General features: G+C 37.7%; 1 protein-coding gene across 1 annotated transcript; it reads right to left on the minus strand.

Moving 5' to 3' along the window:
* Positions 1 to 420: 420 nt before the first annotated feature.
* prox3 (prospero homeobox 3) lies at positions 421 to 20,228 on the minus strand. The gene is made up of 9 exons (XM_055051175.1): positions 19,735 to 20,228; positions 16,017 to 16,161; positions 14,303 to 14,795; positions 10,627 to 10,692; positions 8,042 to 9,718; positions 7,852 to 7,958; positions 5,769 to 5,881; positions 4,767 to 4,872; positions 421 to 2,912 (listed from the first exon to the last, which is right to left on the minus strand). The coding sequence occupies exons 5-9, from the start codon at positions 9,714 to 9,716 to the stop codon at positions 2,739 to 2,741; spliced, it is 2,175 nt and encodes a 724-aa protein (XP_054907150.1). The 5' UTR covers positions 9,717 to 9,718; positions 10,627 to 10,692; positions 14,303 to 14,795; positions 16,017 to 16,161; positions 19,735 to 20,228; the 3' UTR covers positions 421 to 2,738.
* Positions 20,229 to 20,858: the final 630 nt, after the last annotated feature.

Consider the following 20,858-nt stretch of genomic DNA (forward strand, 5'->3'; position numbering starts at 1 on the left):
CACTAATAGAATAACACAGCAGGAGGCTGATTGGTGAAAGCTGATTGGTCAACTTGATTGATTGGTTGATCTACCTTCATATCCTCATCTTTGCCCACAAGCTTCAGGTCATGACCAAAAGAACGAGATTATGGATACAAGCAACTGGAATGAGGATCAGAACCTCTAAATCTGAAGCCATTGTCTTGAGCCAGAAAAGGGAAGCGAATCTTCTCCAAATATCTCGGGTTCTTGCTCAAGGGAAGAATGGAGCAGGAGATTGATAGATGGATTGGTGCAGGGTCTGAAGAGATGTGAGAAAAATATCCTTCATTCCCAATGTTGGGTACGGTGGAGGATCCTTGATGCTGCGGGTGTGTTTTAATGATTTCTACACATCAAGGTGTTCATGTTGCACATAGATAAACACATTTCATGATAGGAGGTTGGTATTACTTTAATTAGCTGATAAGACGTAAAATTCATTGAAGTCTGAATGAGGCACAGATCTACAGCAAAGACTGCAGCACATTCTGTACAATGCAACGGAAAAAGATAAAAAATAAAAATTACACATCTGGGAAACACGCACTTGAATTCACATCACATATAACTACACCAACAAAAGCTATTTTGTTTTCCAAATCAAACAAACAATCACAACATATAAGTTTTAAAGTATAGAACAAAAGTTCAGATATTGTAACTTATTTAGTTCAGCTTCACGTTCAAAAAATATAAAATATTTCAGGAGTACGTAAGAGAAACACCAAAAACATCGATATACAGCTATGTCAACTTCAATATGTCCAAACAGATGTTCATGTTAAGTACATTTTTTATTTATCATGCACAAAAGCTGTACAATAGTTACACTCTGAGCAAAGACACTTTGTAGGATAATTAATAAATTTCTAGACTCTCATAAATAATCAAAGATTTTGTCCAGCATCATAAAGAACTACTGTCTCTGAGGATTAAAAGCTGCTTCAGATGGAGGGAAATTAGAAAAACGGATTCTGATGGAAAATTAACTGATGTTTTTCCCACTGGATAGTGAATAATGGATTCACAGGAATTTGACATGTTTTGTTAATAAATGTTTATCTTTGAGCTGCAGGAAATCAAAGTTAATCTTTTAAAAGAACCAGCCAGGATATTCCCCGCTAAAGTATTTTCACATTTTCTAACCTTGAAGCCAGAAATTTCACTGCATTTTGTTGAAATTGTTTGTGACGACACAAAGTCGTGCATAATTGTGAAGTTGAAGAAATCTGTTATTTCATTTGTGCTTATAAATGAAAGTATCTTTGACACCTCTTGCTAAAATTCAGGTCAACCAAACATCTCATTTATGGAAGATCAAACTCTGGTCAAATGAGAAAATATTAAACTTTTATCAGTGCTGTGGGTGTTTGAACTCTTACACTTGATGTGCTGAAATGGCTGAACATGGTGGCTCTCCATTTTTGCTGAAACTGAAACTGTATTTATGTATTGTTTGCATGTATTTATGCAAACAATTTGTGATGCTGAGAGTCTGCAACGGCAGAGCCTTTAAGTCAAGGGTGTCCAAAGTTTTTGTCAACTGGCCCAAAATGTTAAATTAAATGTAATCAGTAAGGAAGATTTTAAAAAAATTAAAATAAAGCAAATTTGTTTGTTATTTGTAGAATTATACAACAAATGATGTACAAATGGTTTTGCACATTTGCAACTCAAATGGGCTCAAATGAACAAATTTATTCTCAGCTAAAAAACAGGATTTGGGCACTTTGTGCTATTTTTAGCCACATTTAATAAATTAAATTAAAGTTGATTTAGGTGCAACAAATTTGGCTTTTCAGTAAAAGTCACTGGATGAAGATGGCTCAATGTGGTAAAAACGCCGGATTATAAAAAGACAAGCTGTGTGTCATACTTTACTTTTTCTAAAATGCAAATTAAATATTTTCTTCTGCTAGAATAATTGACTTTTATATGCAAAGTTTAACCACTTTTCCAGAATTTAACTACATCCTCTGTAAAATGGTGCAATTGCAAAATCACATTTCGGTTTGATTTTGATGACATAACAAGCTAAAAACTCTTTGCCAAAACGATGGTAATGATTTATAAAAACTTTGAGAACTGCTTGTTTGACTCAAGTGGGCTGAATACAAATGTATATCTGACTTTTTTTTGTAAAAACAAATGTGGAAAACCATCTCATTTGACTTCACAGTTGGGCACTATTTTCTGTCGATGTCACATAAAATCCCAATGAAGTTTGTGGATGAAGTATTGAACTTGTACTTTAAATTAAATTTTCGCTGGAATAACTGCGATTGTTTCTCTAAAATTCCAGCTAATCGTCAGTAAAACGCAGCCTCACACATGCAGAAGGACTCGTTATGAATCTGTGACAGGATAAACAATGCGAGGTTGTTTCAACTCTCCTGCCAGTCCAAATGGCAGGAGAGTTTTATCAAACGTGTAATGTAGAAAAGCTGCGGTTTCCAGCCTGACTGCAGAGGAATGTTTGCAGAAGGAATTCCTGCTTTTAATTCAGCGGTATGGCCAAGATAAGTGCAGTCACAAGACTCTCGTTTGAGCACTGAGTGTGTCCACTGTCTGTCCTGTGTTTATGTCCTAAATAATGGTTTTCAACCTCAAACTGGGAACCAGACCCCTCATTTACAGTTTGACAGTTTATTTAAACCTTGATAAGAATGCGATTGAGCATGCATTGGAGTTCATGTGGAGGAGAAACACGGAGCTCAGCCCACCGGACAGCCAGGCATCCTGAAGGCGTCCGGCAGAGGACTGTCCAGCTTGCAGATGATTTTATATATTCCTTTCTTCCAGCAGGGGTCGCTGTCTCTCCCAGTCCAAATGGCCGAGTAAAACTCTCTCAGCGCCACTTCTGACACCTCGATGAACCTCTCAGGAACCTGCACACAGAAAGGGACCAGTCAAAGTCTGCAACACATTCTGATAGAGGAGGCAAACCCTTCGTTCAGGAGATTATCATTATTTAAAAGCAGCAACTGAAAAGTAAACAGTATTTCTAAAAACATAAGTACACCCTCTTTCAGGGTGATAAAAAAATGATTCATTTAGATTTAGATTTGAAAAGGTTAAAAAAATAAGTAACATTCAACTTCAAAAAACACAACAGATTCCAATAATTTAGTACATAATCATTTTCAGCACTCAATTTGAAGTTAAAAACATGTTCAACAAGTTAAACAGTGTAGCTTTTCAGGTTTTTATGAGTTTTATAAAGAAAAATAACATATTTCACATTTTTTAAAAAGCAGGCACTATTTTTAATTTCACATTTTAAAAGTTATTGGTTTTAAATACCAACCGGATTCACTAAATGTCAGCTTTTTCCTGACATTTTGTTGTAAATTCAGTGGACCACTACTGCCGACTAGTGGTGAAAAAGAGACGTACATTTTGTGACAAGATAAAAACAGTTTTAACAGTTTGTGTCCTGCATTTCAAAATACCTGCTACTGTTTAATATTCACATTTTTGGTCAGAGGTTAGAGGTTTATGTATTACAGACAATTTATTTGAGATGTTTTTTTCCTGAGTAGAAGATACAACCCCCTTTTTCAAATACATTTAAAAACAAATATTTCATTTTATTGGGGATTTTTTCCAATTCAAACCAGTAAAAATTATACCTGCTGGCTCAAGTGTATATTGAAGCAAGCAATATTTAGGTAAATGCCACTTAAAAAATGTAGGGAAAAAAAGCTTCTGTCAGAATATTTACCGAGTCTTTTGAACAGAAATGTTGATGTTTCATTTAAATTGTGTGATTTTCAATGGGACTGAAGTCTAGGCCATTTTTTATGCCTTTATCAAGTCAATTAAAAGCAACAAAATGTTGTTTTTTTCTTACCCAAAAAGTTGAAAATAATTCCTACAACTAAGTAAAACAACACATTAATTGCATAACCAAGAAGATTGCAGCAGCTGGTTTCTTGTCTTTTCCTGCAAACGGCGGTGAAACCAGCTTAACCAAAGTGCTGGAACTTGCTTTGGGTTGCTAGGTAACGGGCTGGGCTTCACACTGGTTGCTAGGTAACGGGGACAGCGCCTCTTGAGATTTTTAAACGGCTCGTTTTCCAGACACCTGAAAACACGAACTTGTTGGTCAAAAATAGCTGGATCCTTTTTTTTTAATGACTTGGTCTGTTTCATTAGAAGCAGCTGAGACCCAAATGGAAGAACAAAAACAGGCGAAATGTGAATTTTGGATATGATTCGACAATAAAAGCTTGGCTTAGGCCAGTTTTGGTAGAAACTCTGACAAAATGTGCTTTTCCTAACAGATCCAAAGCACACATCCCAACCAGTTAATCTGGAACGACTAAAGTATATGTGCTTCCCTTAAAACTGGGACTGAGCCAATAAAAATCAATTTAAATGGAGTTAATTTAAAGAGTAAATCCATTGGGCTAACAAATTTATGCCAGAAACACAATGATTTATGTAATTTCTGTGCTTCATCTTTTCTTGTATACATTTATATTGATCCTTTTATTATTACTTATTCATTTGTTTATTATTATTAATTTCTTTCAATTTGTACATTTTACATTTTTAAACGTACAGTTGGATGACAATAAATCTGTCTGTGACTATAAATTGAACCTTGTGCTCCTACTTTTTGTTTAAAACGGCTGTTTCTTTTACACTCATTCCCTCCCGGTGAAAGATGGTTAAAATATCTCAGCATGACATGCATGTATGTAAGCTTCTGTACTGATGTAATATCCTGCCCTGACCTGGTAGACGTTGCTCTTGTTGTAGTGCATGTTCAGGATGCGGTACAGCTCCGTATCTCGACCCACACGCAGCTGGTTCTCTCGGCCCACACGAGCGGCGCCATCCCTGCGTTAAAAACATCCCCAGTTTAATTCGTCCGTTTTACAAACATCTGTTGACTTGAAGAAATTAGAACACAAACAATCCAAATGAGCTCAAACTGATCAAAGTTTCAAGTGACACAAATAATTTTTTCTGTTTACATACCATTAATACCATTAATCTCATACTGATTAATGGTATGAGAGTGGAAAGAGTTATAAATGCCGTATTGATCAGTTTTTATAGTTACTTCTAAACACATTTAAACTGGATTATCTTCTAATGCAGGGGTGTACAAACTTTTTTCACATGGGCTAAAATGTTCAGTCAAAAGTATTCACAAGAAAATATGAAAACAGAAAACTAAAATTAATCAAATGAAGTAGTCCAATTTTAGTTTAGTTTTTTTAGGAAAGTGATGCAAAACATAAAAATGTTTCATCTAGTTTTGAAATTATTTTGGGCTCGATTAAACAGATTTATTCTCAGTAATATAAAAACAGTTTGTGGGTCATTTTCTTTTAAAACATTTTCTATATTAAGGTAAATTTAAGAAATTATATAAAAGCTGATTTAGTTGCAGAAAAACGGATAAACATGAATCTACTTATTAAAAATGCCCTGAGTTGAAAGAGATTAATACTATGTGCTGTATTTAAAATTTTTCATTTCAAGAAAATTATGTCGGCAATAATTTTACTCTCATTACTAAAAATGTCCGCCTGTGCTGGACGGGCCTAATTTACATCAAACTGCAGTCACTGAGCCGCACTTTGCTCACCCCTAATTAAATCTATATATGGTTCCATTGCTGTCCTTTTTGCAGAGAACATAGACAATTAAATTTGCAAGAAAGATTAAAATAAATACTAGCAGGCTCTAGTGTAAATGGAGTAAATTCGGGGCTGAGTGTAACTCACCGGGTGAGAGCGTCGCGGACCGCCTGGCGTGCAAATCGCTCCATCTGGATGTAGAAAAACTCCCTGAAGTTGCTGAACCATTTAATCATCTGCGAGGTCACACAGCGGTTAAACTAGACAGCAGGAGAAAGATGCTTATTAGCTTTATTTATAGTATCACAATGTTTTTATTTCATGGGTTTTACAGACTGCAAAACTGTATCCAGCTTCAATTTATTTGAAAATGATTAATGAACCAGAGAGCAGCTATTGTTAGACTGTACAGTTTGAGTTTGGACAAACTACGGCTGCTTGATGCTTCAGGGTTAGCTGATGACACCTGTGCTGGCTGACCCTGAAGCCTAAAACTAATTAAGGTCAGAGCTTTGATCCCTCAGCAGAACATTTAGCAGCAGTCATAATCTAGAGAAACTAAACGTCTAGGTTCAGTAAATTCATTCAGTGGGGGAAAAAAATTAACAAATAGTTGGAAATTATTCTTTTTTATTTTAGGTATTGAATAAAGGTTGGAGGCTGTGCTCCTGCAGTCACCGTATGATTTTTTACCCCTCTGTTAAATATAGTTGACGAGGTCCATTTTGCTTGTGTCCAGATTTTTGTTAAGCATTGCGGAAACATGCAGGAATTGCTCTGAGATTTAATCTGCAGCACCGTCTCATCTGCAGCACCGTCTCAAAACCTTACTGATAAAACACGATCCGCATTTCCAATTTAAATAGGTGCAAAACTTTGTCGATTTTCCACTAATGTGGAAAAAAAGCAATTAAATCACATTTGAATAACCTGATCTGAATGTAAACTAGTTGATGTATCCAGAAATTCTCCTATTAAGACTCAAGCATTGAACTTTAATGCTGCATTCACTGTCCTCTGGGTTGATTGACCTTGCTGGCAATTTCTGAATATTCTGTTTTATACAGTGGATCAAACATAAATTTAGACTCTGACTCTGAACTTAAAATCTATTTACATTGTGATCTAATTGCATTTAAAAAGAATATATAAAGAAGGCCATCCATTGATTGAGACTGAAAGACTCTTAAATGATAAGGCCAGTAAATTCAGGTGGGCACATTTAAGCAAATGTGCTAATAGTGACGCTAACACACTACAATTCAACTCCGAGCAAGAGGAATATTTTAGACATTTTATCGCTGGTAAAAATGTCAGTGTTGGTCACAGCACATGCAATTTCTCAGTCATTGACCTGTCGACCTTGCTAACAAAAGTTAGCAACTGGGTAAAATAAGTGCGAAGCATTTTCTGAGTAGCCAAGGGTCCAGAGCCTCTGTACGAAGCAAAGCATAGAACCAGGGGCTGGTTTTTACAAGGACAGAGAGGTATAGGTCAATGTTGTGTCTTTTACAGGACCGATGGTAGAGCTGAGCAACAGGAGGACAGATGGATTGGAGTCTTGTCTGAAGTAAAGTAAGCACTGCTCTGGTCTGGCAGAGTTGGTTCGAGTGTGTTTTAAAATCCCTACACTGGCTCCCTGTAGCTCAGAAAATAGACATTAAAATACTGTTGTTAGTTTATAAATCACTGAACAGCTTAGAACCACAATACATTAAAGACCTGCTGCTGTTGTATTAACCTCACAGACCTCTCAGGTTTTCTGGTTCTGCTCTGAAAAAGAAAATAGCCAAAACACTGAGTTTCTTTCAATTTTGACTAGGGATCCACCTGTTTAGAGTTTCCTTTGAAACATAATTAATGAAACATTGACCAAAATATTTGATGCATATTGACGATCTTGATGACGGCATTCGCCAAATGTAATGTCTGTTACTGGTTTCCACAAATGTTGACTGTATGGTGTGCTTATGTGTTTTTATTCTTGAGTTTTTATGAAGTAAAGTACTCTGAACTGCCTTGTTGTGAAAATCAATCAAGTTTGTGCTAAACAAACAAACTTGGTTAATTGGTTAAATGGTTAATTGGTTGGTTGGTTGGTTGGTTGCTTGGTCGGTTGGTCGGTTGGTTGGTCGGTTGGTTGGTCGGTCAGTCTTCTTATACTATACTGTCTGACCCTGTCTTAAATAGCTAAGGACTATGGATGGATAGATCATTGAGGCACACTTACCTTGACATCAGGGAAGTAGGTCTTGAGTGTGTTGGAGCTGGGGTATCGTGTGTAGAAGAACATGAGCTTGGCTTTCTTCAGATGGCAGGGAGACAATCCTTCCTGAGTGTATACATGACACTTGTTAAGGACAAACATGAACAAACACAATCCTCTCTGTTATTCCTTCCGTCAAATGACAAAAAGGATATCCCGCCGGCGGTCAGGTAGAGCTCTCCTCCGTCCATTCCTCCACCTCCTCTGATGCTCCCGTCTCCTCTCACCCCCCTCTCCCTCTCTCTGACTCCAAGGCGAGTCAGCGACGGGTCCAGGTGTCCGAGGAAAGGGAGCGGAGGGAAGGTGGCGTGAGAGGAGAACTCCAGGAAGGGGTCGGAGTTCAGGTAGTCCTTCCGAGATGGAGCGAGATGCGGGAGCTGTGGGTGGTGGAGCGAGCGGGAGAAGAGCTGCTGCATGGAGTAGTGAAGTAATGGAAGAGGAAGAGGCGGAGGTGGAGGTGGCGGAGGTGGTGCAGGAAAGGAGGACGAGGAGGAAGAAGAGGACGATGAAGTGGGGTGGAAGGAGATGGAGGAGGAAGTCTCTTTGGACTGTGAAGCTGGAGGCAAGAGTGGAGGGTGTGAAAGAGGAGTGGGTCGGGTCAAAGAGGGGTGATGGAGGGGGAGGTTTGGGTGAGAGGAGTTGATGTTGGTGGAGAGCGGCGGTCCGAGGAGAGGGAAGGTCTTCCGCGTGTCAGGTGACCTGTGAATGGCCAATGGCATTGCCAGATCTGGTCCAGGAGGAACCAACTTCTTGAGCTGCTGCTCTCTGTCTCTGTCCTCCTTCTCCTTCATAGATTCCTCCACTCTTCCTCTCGTCAACAGTCCCATCCAGCCGTCCCTCTCCTTCCCTCCATCATGCGCCTGATCAGATGAGTGGAAGGAGATGGCAGCAGAAGGGGAGGAATGGTCCATCATCTCTGTGTAAAGACGAAGGACTCGGTCAATGACTCGCGCCACAGCACTGCCCAGCTCCAACTTCAGTGCCTGAGCAAACTTCTGTCCTCCCTCCTCATCCTCATCTTCAGCTCCACCATCCCAGTCTCCCTTCGTCAGACCTCTGCACTCCAGCCACAGTCTCGATCCCTCCATGATGCCCTCCATGTCTCCTCCTCTTCCTCTCTCTATACGCCTTTCTCTGTCTTTTTGCAACTCTTCTTTCTGTTTGTGGAAGTTGTCAAAATGGGAAACCGAAAGCAGGGAAAAAGATTCCTTCTCCATGTCAGCGCCATCGATGTCCTCTTCATCAAACATCTCTCCTGTGATGTCCTCCTCATCCTCCACCATCCCTTCATTTCCATCGCCATCACACCTTAGAAGCTTCCTTTTCTTCTCCTCCTTCTCTGCCTTTTCCCCAAACGCCCTCCAGACTTTCTCCTGCAGGGCCTGCAATCTCTCTCTGGCCTCCTCCAGCTGCTCCTTCAGCTCCTCCCTCTCCCGTCTCCTCCCCTCTCTCCTCTTCCCTCCATCCTCCAGCTCCTTATCCTTCTGCCGGCACTCCAGCTTCATCCTTTTCACTTTCATGACGTCTTGACTCCACTCAGCCATGAGGACGGTGTCGTTGCACTTCCTTTTCACCTCCATCATCTCGTCCTCTCCCTCCATCATCCCCTCTTCTTGCTCCATTTGAGTGGCAGTCACTTCATTCTGGTTTGCAGTCAGGATCCTCCGTGGGCCTCCGCCCGGCTGGAGGAGATGGTGGATGAGGGGGAAACCTGGGGGCCTGAAGCCAGGAGTGGTGTGGACTCCAGGGAGGTCTGCGGAGGAGAGACCAGGAGTAAATGTCCGTATCTGGGGGGAGGAGTCATCGAAAAGGTCTGTAGGTGAATCCATCACTGCAAAGAAAGACAGAAAATTTATGTTGCTAAGTTTAGCTCTGCATTTTCAACAGTTTTTGTTGTTCAAAAAATTTAAAAGTGACAAAACTGGCATTCATATCCACTACTGCAAACTTCAGTGTAAATAGTTGCAGTTTACCTGCAACTATTTTTTTCAGATAAACTGTATAAATTGATTCTTTTTTCAATAAAAGCCACTTGAGGGTCTGAAAAGTTGCTAAATATAAAGTGGTTAAGTTGGCAACAGTGCCTCTCATCCTGACCGTACTCCTGCTTGGCCACGCCCCTTTCTGCCTCTTGGCTCCACCCACTTTCTGGAACTTTCTAAATTTGTCTAAATTTGGGGCTTATGCTTTAACAAGGGGACAGGTTACACTTTAACTGTGGAGTTAGTTTTTGTTTTTTTAAGAAATGAAAATTTTAATTTATTACTATTCAACCCTCGACATCAGGGGTGTCCAATTAATTTTTGTTTTGATCCAAATCAAAATTATGAATGCTCTTAAAGGGCCGGTTGCATAAAACTACATTTGTGGTAAAAACGTGATAACGTGGAAAAATTAATAGAATATAAATATTTTTGTAAGGCGCTTTATTTGCTTGGTTTTGTCCAAAGTAATTCAGATTCCAAAAAGATGAAGAACAGAAACATTTTTATTGTACTCATAATGTCTACTAGAATTTCTCAATAAAAAATTGTAAGCATTGACACTTTTGTATAAGGATTACTCCTACAAAAACAAAATGAGAGCAGTCTTTTACATTCCCAATGTCACATTCAAATTAATTTCCTTTCCTTTCAGTGAAAGAAAATTTCTCTAATCAAAATATTTTTTAATGTGAGATTTGATGAATTAATCTATTATTTCAATGTAATGTGGTCAGAACATAAACGCTCAACTAACCTGGACAACAAAACAGGCCACTGATCGGTCAAAAGCTGCAGCCACTTGGATCTCTGTAATGATGACCTGCAAAAATTAAACAGGAAGGAAAACTTTAACCGACCAGAATCTTAAAGATGGATGGATGGACAGATGGACAGACGGACGAACGGACGGATTAAATCTCCAACAGAATCAAACATCCAACCTTGAAACTAAGTTGTTTGCCACAAACCCCAATCTCATAATCCAAGATGGCCGCTGCGAGCATAAACATAATAAAAATTGCAAATCATGAATATTATTTGTGCTTCTTTCAGGTCTGGAAGAATTAGTCACATAGTGTCAGTGAAAGCTTTGTTGTGCTGTGTGAATTCTTAACATTTTCAGAAACATCTTATTGGCTTGTAAATTGGCTTGTAATCATCGCTAATTTCGTCCTCACACTGTGACACAGGTAAGTTGGGTCTGAAGTCCTTCTGAGTTTAATTTTAACCATGTTTACCAGCTTCAAGCGTAAATATTTTACAGCTTAAGGGGGTAATGTTTTTGTAGCTTTTGTCTGCTGAAGGTTCCTTGACTATGATAGGTCTCTGAGTTATACAAAACATTGTCGTTACAATTGTGCACTAAACGTTCAGTTTGCCCCCTATGTTGAGTTGGCCCCCACTCACACATAAAAATGACTGCAAACAGATGTGCAATCATACACAATACATCTTTGAAAAGCATTAGTAGAGCTTCCTACACAACTAACAAGAGTGCAGGAAGTTGTTTCTGGTAAGTGAACAACAAAATGCTTGTCTTTTCCAGCAGCCATTGCACAGCGCATACGGCAGTAAAACCAGTTGACCAAATGTGCTGGAACTCCACTTTAGTTGGTAGGTGACAGACTGGGCTTCACTGGGGTTGCTTGGCGACAGCACAGTGCTTGTTGTGACTTAACAGTGTGGAGGTTTTTTGAAATGGCCTATTTTCTGGATACCAGAAAACAGCTTGCTGGGTTTTTTAAAGTGTGTGGGCTGTTATTGGGAGCAGCAGAAATCCACATGGAGGTATGAAAATGTGCAAAATGTGAATTTTGCAAAATAGGTTTTTAAATATTTGACGTATTGCACTCAAATCTCAGTTTTAAACTTTGGAATAAATATGAAATATATTAATTGGGTTTTGTGGCACAGGAGGCCTTTATTGACAGTCATAAGGAAGAGAGAAAAGTTTCAGAGTCAAGAATCAAATCCAGAATGGCTGCGCTGCGAACTGTCGCATCTGTAAACATGGACGCCTGCTCTATCTCTACAACACAAAATATTTATTGTTAAGCACCAGATTTCTGTCAGGCTGAATAGAAGGGACCAAAATCAGATGTAGGGCAGAGAGAACGAGGTTCACAGCCTGTGGGGTCAGGCTATGTGCTGGTAGGACACTGGGTAACATCTGGCTCATGATCTCTGCCTCGCTTCATCCTCTGGGTTTCGTTCTATACTTCCTGTTGTGCTTGAACCCGTACTCCACAACCTAACAAAACCTGGAAATAACAACATCATCTGTGTTTGTTTTTTTTCATATGTCCCAAATAATAAACATCATTTTATTCTCACCTGCCTTTGCACGACAGAGCATTTCAAACACAAAGAGCCTCATCTCTGTTTTTTACTAACCTAACCTCCCTCCCACTTTTCCCCCCCTTTTCCTTCCTCTGCCATCCTCTCTTTTCCTCCCCCTCAGTGTGTTATCTGTTTGAGCAGGTTGTTAAGCTCTGTTTGATCAGAGTGTTTATCGTCACACACACTTTCACCATCAAAAAAATGGGAAAGAGGCTTGAGAGAGGGCTAACAATGGTCAACTGTCCTTGTAGAGTGAAATGGAGTGAGAGTAGTGTGAACAGCAACACCCGTAATCCACTTCAGACAGATAGACAGATAGATAGATAGATAGATAGATAGATAGATAGATAGATAGATAGATAGATAGATAGATAGATAGATAGATAGATAGATAGATAGATAGATAGATAGAGAGATAGATAGATAGATAGATAGATAGATAGATAGATAGATAGATAGATAGATAGATAGATAGATAGATAGATAGATAGATAGATAGATAGATAGATAGATCGCCCTGGTGCAACATGAACAGAATAATCCTCCTATAAATAGCTAAATATCAATTATTCAAATGCCCTCTCCTCTCCGCTATAATACAGCCCAGATGGCAGGCCGACCAATGCGCTTATATCAGGGACAGATTAGCCTTTCAAAGCCAGCAGAAAGCTGCACAAAATATGAGCCCTGAGCTACAAATATGAGCGCTATTAACCACCAGATTAGGTTTAAGAATATGGCAGAGCTGGAGCGGAAAAACCTGGCAGCACAGTGATTAATGTGCCTAAACCGGGGATGTTAATAGACCTAATGCATGTTGGGAAGTCTTCCTGTCTGCAAATTTTAAAGTAATTATCAAATCGACTGGAGCCGTCAGTTTTGCAGTGCAAAAACTGGCTAGAATAAAACAAACTTAGGGAATATCTAGGAGATTTTATAGACAAAAAAGTACATTTTGATTGTTGCACTAAACTACAAATGGAGATATGTTTATTTCAATGAATATTATTGTAAATTTTAATGTAAAACAAAACAGAATTTCTGGTAAAAGTTCACTTGTTTTAAATAGTAAAAATAAACTTTCATTACAACTAAAACTAAACATTGTTCATATAAAAATAATTTCTAAAAAAATTCAGATAGTAAATATAGGCACCGTATTGAGAGAAATGCATGTTTTTAATTTGAAAATAAATAAATAAAAAACTGGAGTGTGGGTATTAGCATTCACTGTGAAAATTATAGAATTATATATGTATATATTAAGTTACTAATTGTATATGATTCATGTATGCAATAGGCTATACATAAGCTCTGACTAAATATACATTATTTTTTATAACTCAAAGTAAAAAAAATCTTCATATTTACACATTAAATAAAAAAATTAAAAATAATTTCAGCTTTTGTTATAAAACTGTTATTTTCAAACATAACAGCTTATGTTTAAAAATTATTTCTGCTTACAAACAGTAAAATGTAACATTTTCATGATTTCAAAATTAAATTCAAAACATTCACGTTGCAAATAAACATAGGTTATATTAAATATTTTAACACAAACACTTTTTACTGTCATTGGCTCAAAATATTTAAACTTTAATACAGAATATAAAAGTGGTAAATGTTATTTGGTTGTTTTTAAATTAAAAACAACAAAAATTATCTATCTATCTATCTATCTATCTATCTATCTATCTATCTATCTATCTATCTATCTATCTATCTATCTATCTATCTATCTATCTATCTATCTATCTATCTATCTATCTATCTATCTATCTATCTATCTATCTATCTATCTATCTATCTATCTATCTATCTATCTATCTATCTATCTATCGTTTGAAGCTGTTTGAAGCCTCGGGGCGCGTGGCAACATCTGCCGGCTCTGTCACGCGACAGGAATCAGCTTTGGCCGTTCTCGCGCACCGAGCGGTCAGTTTGTTTCTGCGCTCGCGCCTGCGTCCTGTGACTAATTGGCAGCTGTGCGGACTAATGTCGCATTAAGAAAATAAACACGAAGGAACGAGGAGCGAGCGAGCGGCGGTTCAGAAGCTGAAGTTTCACATTCAGAAGAAATAACTCACGGAGAGGAGCTCCAGCTGTGTCCGCTCCGCGACGTTTTTTCCACTCCACCGTCCGCCTCTGACTGTCTCCAGAACCGACACTGACCTGGACCGGGACCCGTGAGAGAGCGCTGCGTCACCGTTTTATTCTCACTCGCCCAGCAGCTCTTATGGGTTTATTCTAGTTGCGTAGAGGTTTTGTTTTTGTTGTTCCTCCCTCGTCAGTCCATGTATGTTCGCCTGGCTGGCTTCAGCCCTGACGCGCTGCTCCCGGTGTGGAGTGGAGTGGAGTGGAGCGCAGTGGGCGGGCAGGCGGGCTACAGAGCTGTCCACTTGACGGTCCGATCCCTCCCATGTTGGCATGACCCCCACTATGAGCTCATACACATCACACGGAAACTACAAACAACTCCTTAACTTATCAGCTCCCTCTGCCCATCAATAACAGCAGCTGCTGCCTCACTCATCAAGGCAAGAGACTTCATGAGAAGACTCAGCGCTTTAATGTGCAACACTGTTAGAGACGTTGTTTGGAAAAAATAAATACAAAAAATAAAAAAAAGTTTCAAAGATAAACCATTCTCAGATTTCCAATTTTTTTTTTATGTGTAAGATTAATCTAAAAATCTCAGACATTTTGTGAAAACATAGAAATTTATGAGTTTGAAAAGTAGAAAATTTGCTAGAAAAAAAAAATCTGAAATTTTGAGATTGATCTCAGAAAGTTTCCAGAAAATTAAACATGAAAATCTCCACATTTGAAAAGTCAAAAATATAGAATATCAACTTTATTGTCGTTGCACTGTCACATGTACAAGCAACGAAATGTAGTTTGCATCTATCCAGAAGTGCTATACAGGATATAAATATTTATAAACAGTTGTACAAGATATAAACAGAGAATAATGACGTGCTATAAATGTTTTGTACAATATAAAGATAAATATCAGAGCTATGTACATATTATACAAATTACCAGGATTGTACAGAATATACAGGAATATGAAAAATGGATTGTGTATATATATTAGTTGTCTTATAATACAGGATAAATAATGGCAATTTAGATTTACAGATTATATAAAGATTATATACAGATTGTGTATGTGAGGGAAACAGTCCGGGGACGGGGTACAGTCCTTGTAGTTTGTGTCAGGAGGCGTTCAGGAGCGAGACAGCTGTGGGGAAGAAGCTGTTCTGAGAAAAATCTGAAATTTTCTCAATATAAATGAAATTTCTGAGTTTCAAAAGTCAAGAATTCTCTATTTTTCTAAATTTTCAACCTGAAAATGTCCTGGTTTAGAAGTAGCTAGTACATTGTAAACTTTTGCACTTCTGCAACCTCCAGTGAAATTCTGAGATCAATTTAAAAGTTTTTCCTTTCTTGAAAATTTTCAACTTTTCTAGCTCAGAAAATTTTATACCAGTTTATTTCTGAGCTCGAAAATTCAAAAACTAGCGAAAAAGCTTGAATAGCCCTTGAAAAGTTGATGAATCTCAAAATTTTTATTTCTTCTTGTTAATATTCAGACTTTTGGAATATTAGCAAGAAAATAACAAATTCTAGAAAATTTCTGAGGCTAAACTCAAAATTTCTGAGCTTTTCAGTGGAAATGTTAAACTTTTGAAGCTCAGAAATGTCTCTGTTTTTTCTAGAAAATTAATCTCAAAATTTAAGGGGTTTTTTGTGCATTTTTTCCCATGTACACTGCCCCTGTGCCATATAGATACTCACCTCAGAAAGTCATCCATTAACAGCTTTATCTCGCTGCAGGAATCTCTTCGGAGCTCCAGCCCTGAAACAAAGAGCCACTGTCCCGCTTCGCGGCTTGTTGCTGCTGCCTGAAGCGAACCTTTGGAAAGTTGTGCTTTTTGCAGCTCTGAGCAGATTAAAAACAAAACACGGCCGAGTTAAGCGGCTACTTAAGCTAGCACCTAGCTAGCATCATGAAAATGTATTCATATATATTTACGAAGTCACGTTGAAAAATACAAACTAAATTCCTTTACACATGAAAAAAATATTTCTATGTAATTTTTATTGCTGGTACATAAATGAATGTGTTTGGGTGTCTGGGAAAATGAGTCTTTTCAAACATCTCCGGGATGTAGCGTCACAAATAAGCTAGCCCAGTCCGTTACCTAGCAACCCCAGTTAAGCGCACACGTGCTGGAACTCAGGCTGGGTTGCTAGGTAACCCAGGTTGAGTTTGGCTTGTTTTACAGCAGGAAAGGTCACGTGCTTTTATTATGAAGGGTCAGAACACACTTCCTGCTTTACAGTTAGGGGGCGTGGCCAGCAGCAGCTTATTTGGATTTAAAGTGACAGAAGCTCTAAAATGACTCATTCTGATAGAAACTCAAATGAATGATCTTGGAGCAAAAAATGCATAAATATGTTTCTATAGCCTGTATTACTACACTAACCCGTTCAAAAAAACATAATAGGTCAAATTTAAGTATTAGCTTGTTATTAATGTGAAGGATTAAAATTTTTGGAAAAACAAACAAACAAACAAAAAAACTTAATAGTTTGGTGCTTTCACAGGATTCCCAGAGGAAGGCAGCAGCCAGGTGCAGGTGCGAACTCCTCTATAAAAGCAGGAGTCGTTTCGGTTTGCAGGTTGGCGGCCAACAGGTGCATGTGAAAACCTTGCCAAGGCTGAAGGACATCAGCCATGACCTCAGTGAAACAATTGTGGCCACTCATCAATCTGAGAAGAGTTACAAAGGCCAAACGATGCAAACTGAAATCCATCATTCTGCAGTGGGAATCACAGATGCAAGAAGTAAAAAGACTGGATTACAAGGTTATGTCTAAAACAAATAAAATGCATCATTACAATGAGAAATAGATCATCTATAAGAAGAAAACTTACACTAGACAATTTTTCTAAAAACCTGCAGTCAGAGGTGGGAATAGCACCCAAAACCTGTATTCAAACTAAGAATAGCAACATATTTTACTCACGTAAAAGTAAAAACTGTTTGGTAAAAAGTCTACTCAAATACCGAGTAACTCATCAAATTAAAGTAAAATCTAAAAAGTACATAATTAGATGGACCAAAATGTTTTGTATTTTAAGAACAGATTTTATCATAATTCATATAAGTAACGAAATCAGGGTAAATAAAATGTTTCCAAATCATTTTCCTTTCGTTAAAAAACTTATGACACTTTAACAAAAGTCTGTGTCTGGGGAATTTCTGGTTAAAACATTTTTCATTTTACTCAAGCAAGACTGAAAGGTATTTGGTAAAATGTCTAGATACCGAGTACTGATCAAATTATCATTTAATATTTAAAATTAAATAATCAGAATATAAACTGAGGTGGAAATTTGAAGGTTTTAGAGACAAAAATTCTAATAATTTATATAAATAACAAAAAAATAAACAAAATAAGAAAAAAATATTTCCAAATGAGTTTCTTTCAATATAAAACTTGTGAAACTTTAACAAAAACTGCCGGTGTGTGTCTGTCTCTGGTGAATTTTTGGTTGAAATAGTTTTGTTTTGCTGTATTTGTATTTTGTTTTTGTTTTGTTTTTCATTCAGTGGGCAGAAAATCCTCTGAATAAAATGTTCCTCAAGTAAGAGTAGAGACACTTCATAATTAAATTATTCAAGCAAAAGTCAAAAGTAGAGCACAGTAAAAAAATACTCCTAAAAGTACATTCTTTCAAAAACGTAAATGCAGCTGAGTAAACGTAACGAGTTGCAAAGCTAGAAAACTCAAAACCAAACTCTTCTGGTTCCAGACTGAGCCAAGGCCGCTTTCCGTTCCTCGTTTCAGTCGCTCTCTCTCGTTTGTTTTTCTCAGCAGTTTCAGCATCACCTGAGTAATGTTACCCTTTTCAAATCCACCCCCTCTCTCTCCCTCCCTCTCTACTTCTGATTAAAAATGGTTATGCACCGAGTGAAAGGTCGCAAGTTGTTATGGAAACAAGGCAGCCAACAAAAGCTGGACACATGGGCACCGAAAGTGGGGAGAGGGGAGAAAAACAGAGAGGGAGATGTGCCTGAATAAATATGCAAAGAGGAGGAGACGGGCATGGAAAAGAGAGAGGGAGAGAGAGCAAGAGGTTTGAATAAATAAAATCATATGCAGAGGGAGGAGGATGGATGTGAAATGATGGCTCCATCTGCGATAATGAACAACAAAAGATAATGCCGGGTTTTATCATTCTGGGAAGCCGGTCGGGGAACAAAGGTGCGTGTCCGTGTGGACAGTGGGAGAATGCGACGGATAATAACCTCATCGCAGCTTGGAGGATGCAAAAAATAAAAAAATTTTTTAAAAAAAGCTCAAATTGTTCACAGAAAGGCTGACCAAAAAAAAAAAGGCCTAAAATTATGTATCTGTGTGTGTTTGAGTGCCTGAGCATCATCATCATCACGTCTCTCTGAGGACTCGTATTATGTTAACCACTCAGACTAACATCAAACACACACACACACATTTCAGTGGAGGCATGGAGGTGCCAGCCATATAAATAGGATATCCCACAGAGAGAGATATAAAGAGAAAGGGGCTGACAGGCAGAGGGAGTGAAAGAGACAGGCGGAGAAACAAGATTTTATATTCATGCAGTGAGAAAATAGAGAGTAAAGTGGACACAAAGGGAGGGGCTGGACGGATCAATAAATGGCATAAAGTGTATGTTTATTGATTTACTAATATGGAAGGGAAAAAGGGAGCGAGACAAACAGCAGGAAGAGACGACAGTTCTGATGATTACTGCTAGAGTTTCTCAACCTTTTTTGGGCCAGCGCCGCCGTATCCATTATCCAGGCTCCATCAAAGACTGAAGGCCACTTTGCAGGGAATGTTATTTTATTCCTGATATCACCATCACTATTGTTGATGTTTTGATTTTTATGGTTGTCTCTGAATTTAGCAGCAAAAATAATCTCCCAGAGAACAAACTGTCATTTTTACAAGCGAAAAATGCAATGAATGCAAGTTAAAATCGGAGGGCCTGTCAGCAGCCGGAGTGGAAATAAACATTCTCGTTCTGAGCCATTTTCTGATGTTAAATGTTGCACAAAATGACCAGATAAAGGCCAGTTCAAACTTTGAACTATTTGCATAAAGACTGATATATTGTTGCAGTGTGATTAACTGCAGCAATATGAATCACAACTCTTCTTCTCTTCAGTCAGTTAATGTCAGTTTCTGATGGTGCAGCTCTGTGCTGCCTTCAGGAGAATGGGACATCAGAGTATCATCCATAAAATTTGAGTCAGATTGAAAGTGTCCTGGAGTCACTGAACAGCCTCAAGACATAAACACTGACATAAAAAATAATATTGAAGAAATAAATATGCCAAATCTCTTGTAATTATAAACATAAATAATCAATAAGCTCCTTATTACTGTTGTTGTCTGTAAAATATAGTTATTCTGAGAAATAGATATGTTCTCAACAAATTCAACAATATTATCTTACCTTTTATCAGAGTCTGTTCTTGCCATACAGTCCTAATTATCGCTCGAAAGGTCTTCCCATACCACTATATTCCTCTATCTTTACTTTAGTTAATTAGTTTATTCTTACATTTTGTTCTTCATTCGTTTTCATTCAGTTTTCTTGGATTAGTATTGTCCTCTCTTGGTTTATTATGTGCTCTTGAGTTTCTTTCCTGTCTCTAGTTTTGTTTTTTATCGTTTGTATTGACCACCAGTGATCTTCATCATGCTGCTGCTGCGCCACTTAATCATCATCAGTTTCATCAGATCTTCACTATAAGCTCTTGATTTTTCACTGTCTGACGCCGGATTTTCTGATTCTGATTCACATCTGGTTTATCGATCCGTTTTATGTCCTGATTCTCCTGTTCCAACGCGAGCGTCGGTTTTTGTTGATTTGTTGGGGTTTTTATCTCCGACTGTGCAGATCGGTCGGGAAGCATATCGATGGAGAAAAGCAGACTGACAGAAACCTTTTAAAAACACCGGAATCAATACCGGTGTTCTCATGATTAATGATGTAGTATTACTGATTCATATCGGATCACTTTCAGCACTGAACGATACAATGGCATTATATACTATGAGATAGTATCTCATTACAATGATATTATAATGATAATAATGATATTATAATATGAGTATAATCAGACAGTATCTCATTATACGTTATATCATTATAACGCTATAACATGTTATAATGTTATCAGTCCGGGTAATGATACCAGGACTGAGAAAGTATCATTATAATGAGATAGTATCTCATTATAATATCATAATGATAATATTATAATAAATGAGGTAGTATATCATTATAATGATAATAATATTATAATATCAGTATAATGAAATTATAATGAGATAGAGATAGATACTATCTCATTATACTGATATTATAATGAGCTAGTATCTCATTATAATATCATAATGATAATATTATAATAAATGAGGTAGCATATCATTATAATGATAATAATATTATAATATCAGTATGATGAGATTATAATGAGATTATACTGATATTATAATGAGTTAGAATCTCATTATAATATCATTATGATAATATTATAATAAATGAGGTAGTATATCATTATAATGATAATA

The sequence above is a fragment of the Poeciliopsis prolifica genome, unplaced genomic scaffold (genome assembly GCF_027474105.1).
Source record: "Poeciliopsis prolifica strain line A6 unplaced genomic scaffold, Auburn_PproV2 SCAFFOLD032, whole genome shotgun sequence".
Lineage (NCBI taxonomy): Eukaryota > Metazoa > Chordata > Actinopteri > Cyprinodontiformes > Poeciliidae > Poeciliopsis > Poeciliopsis prolifica.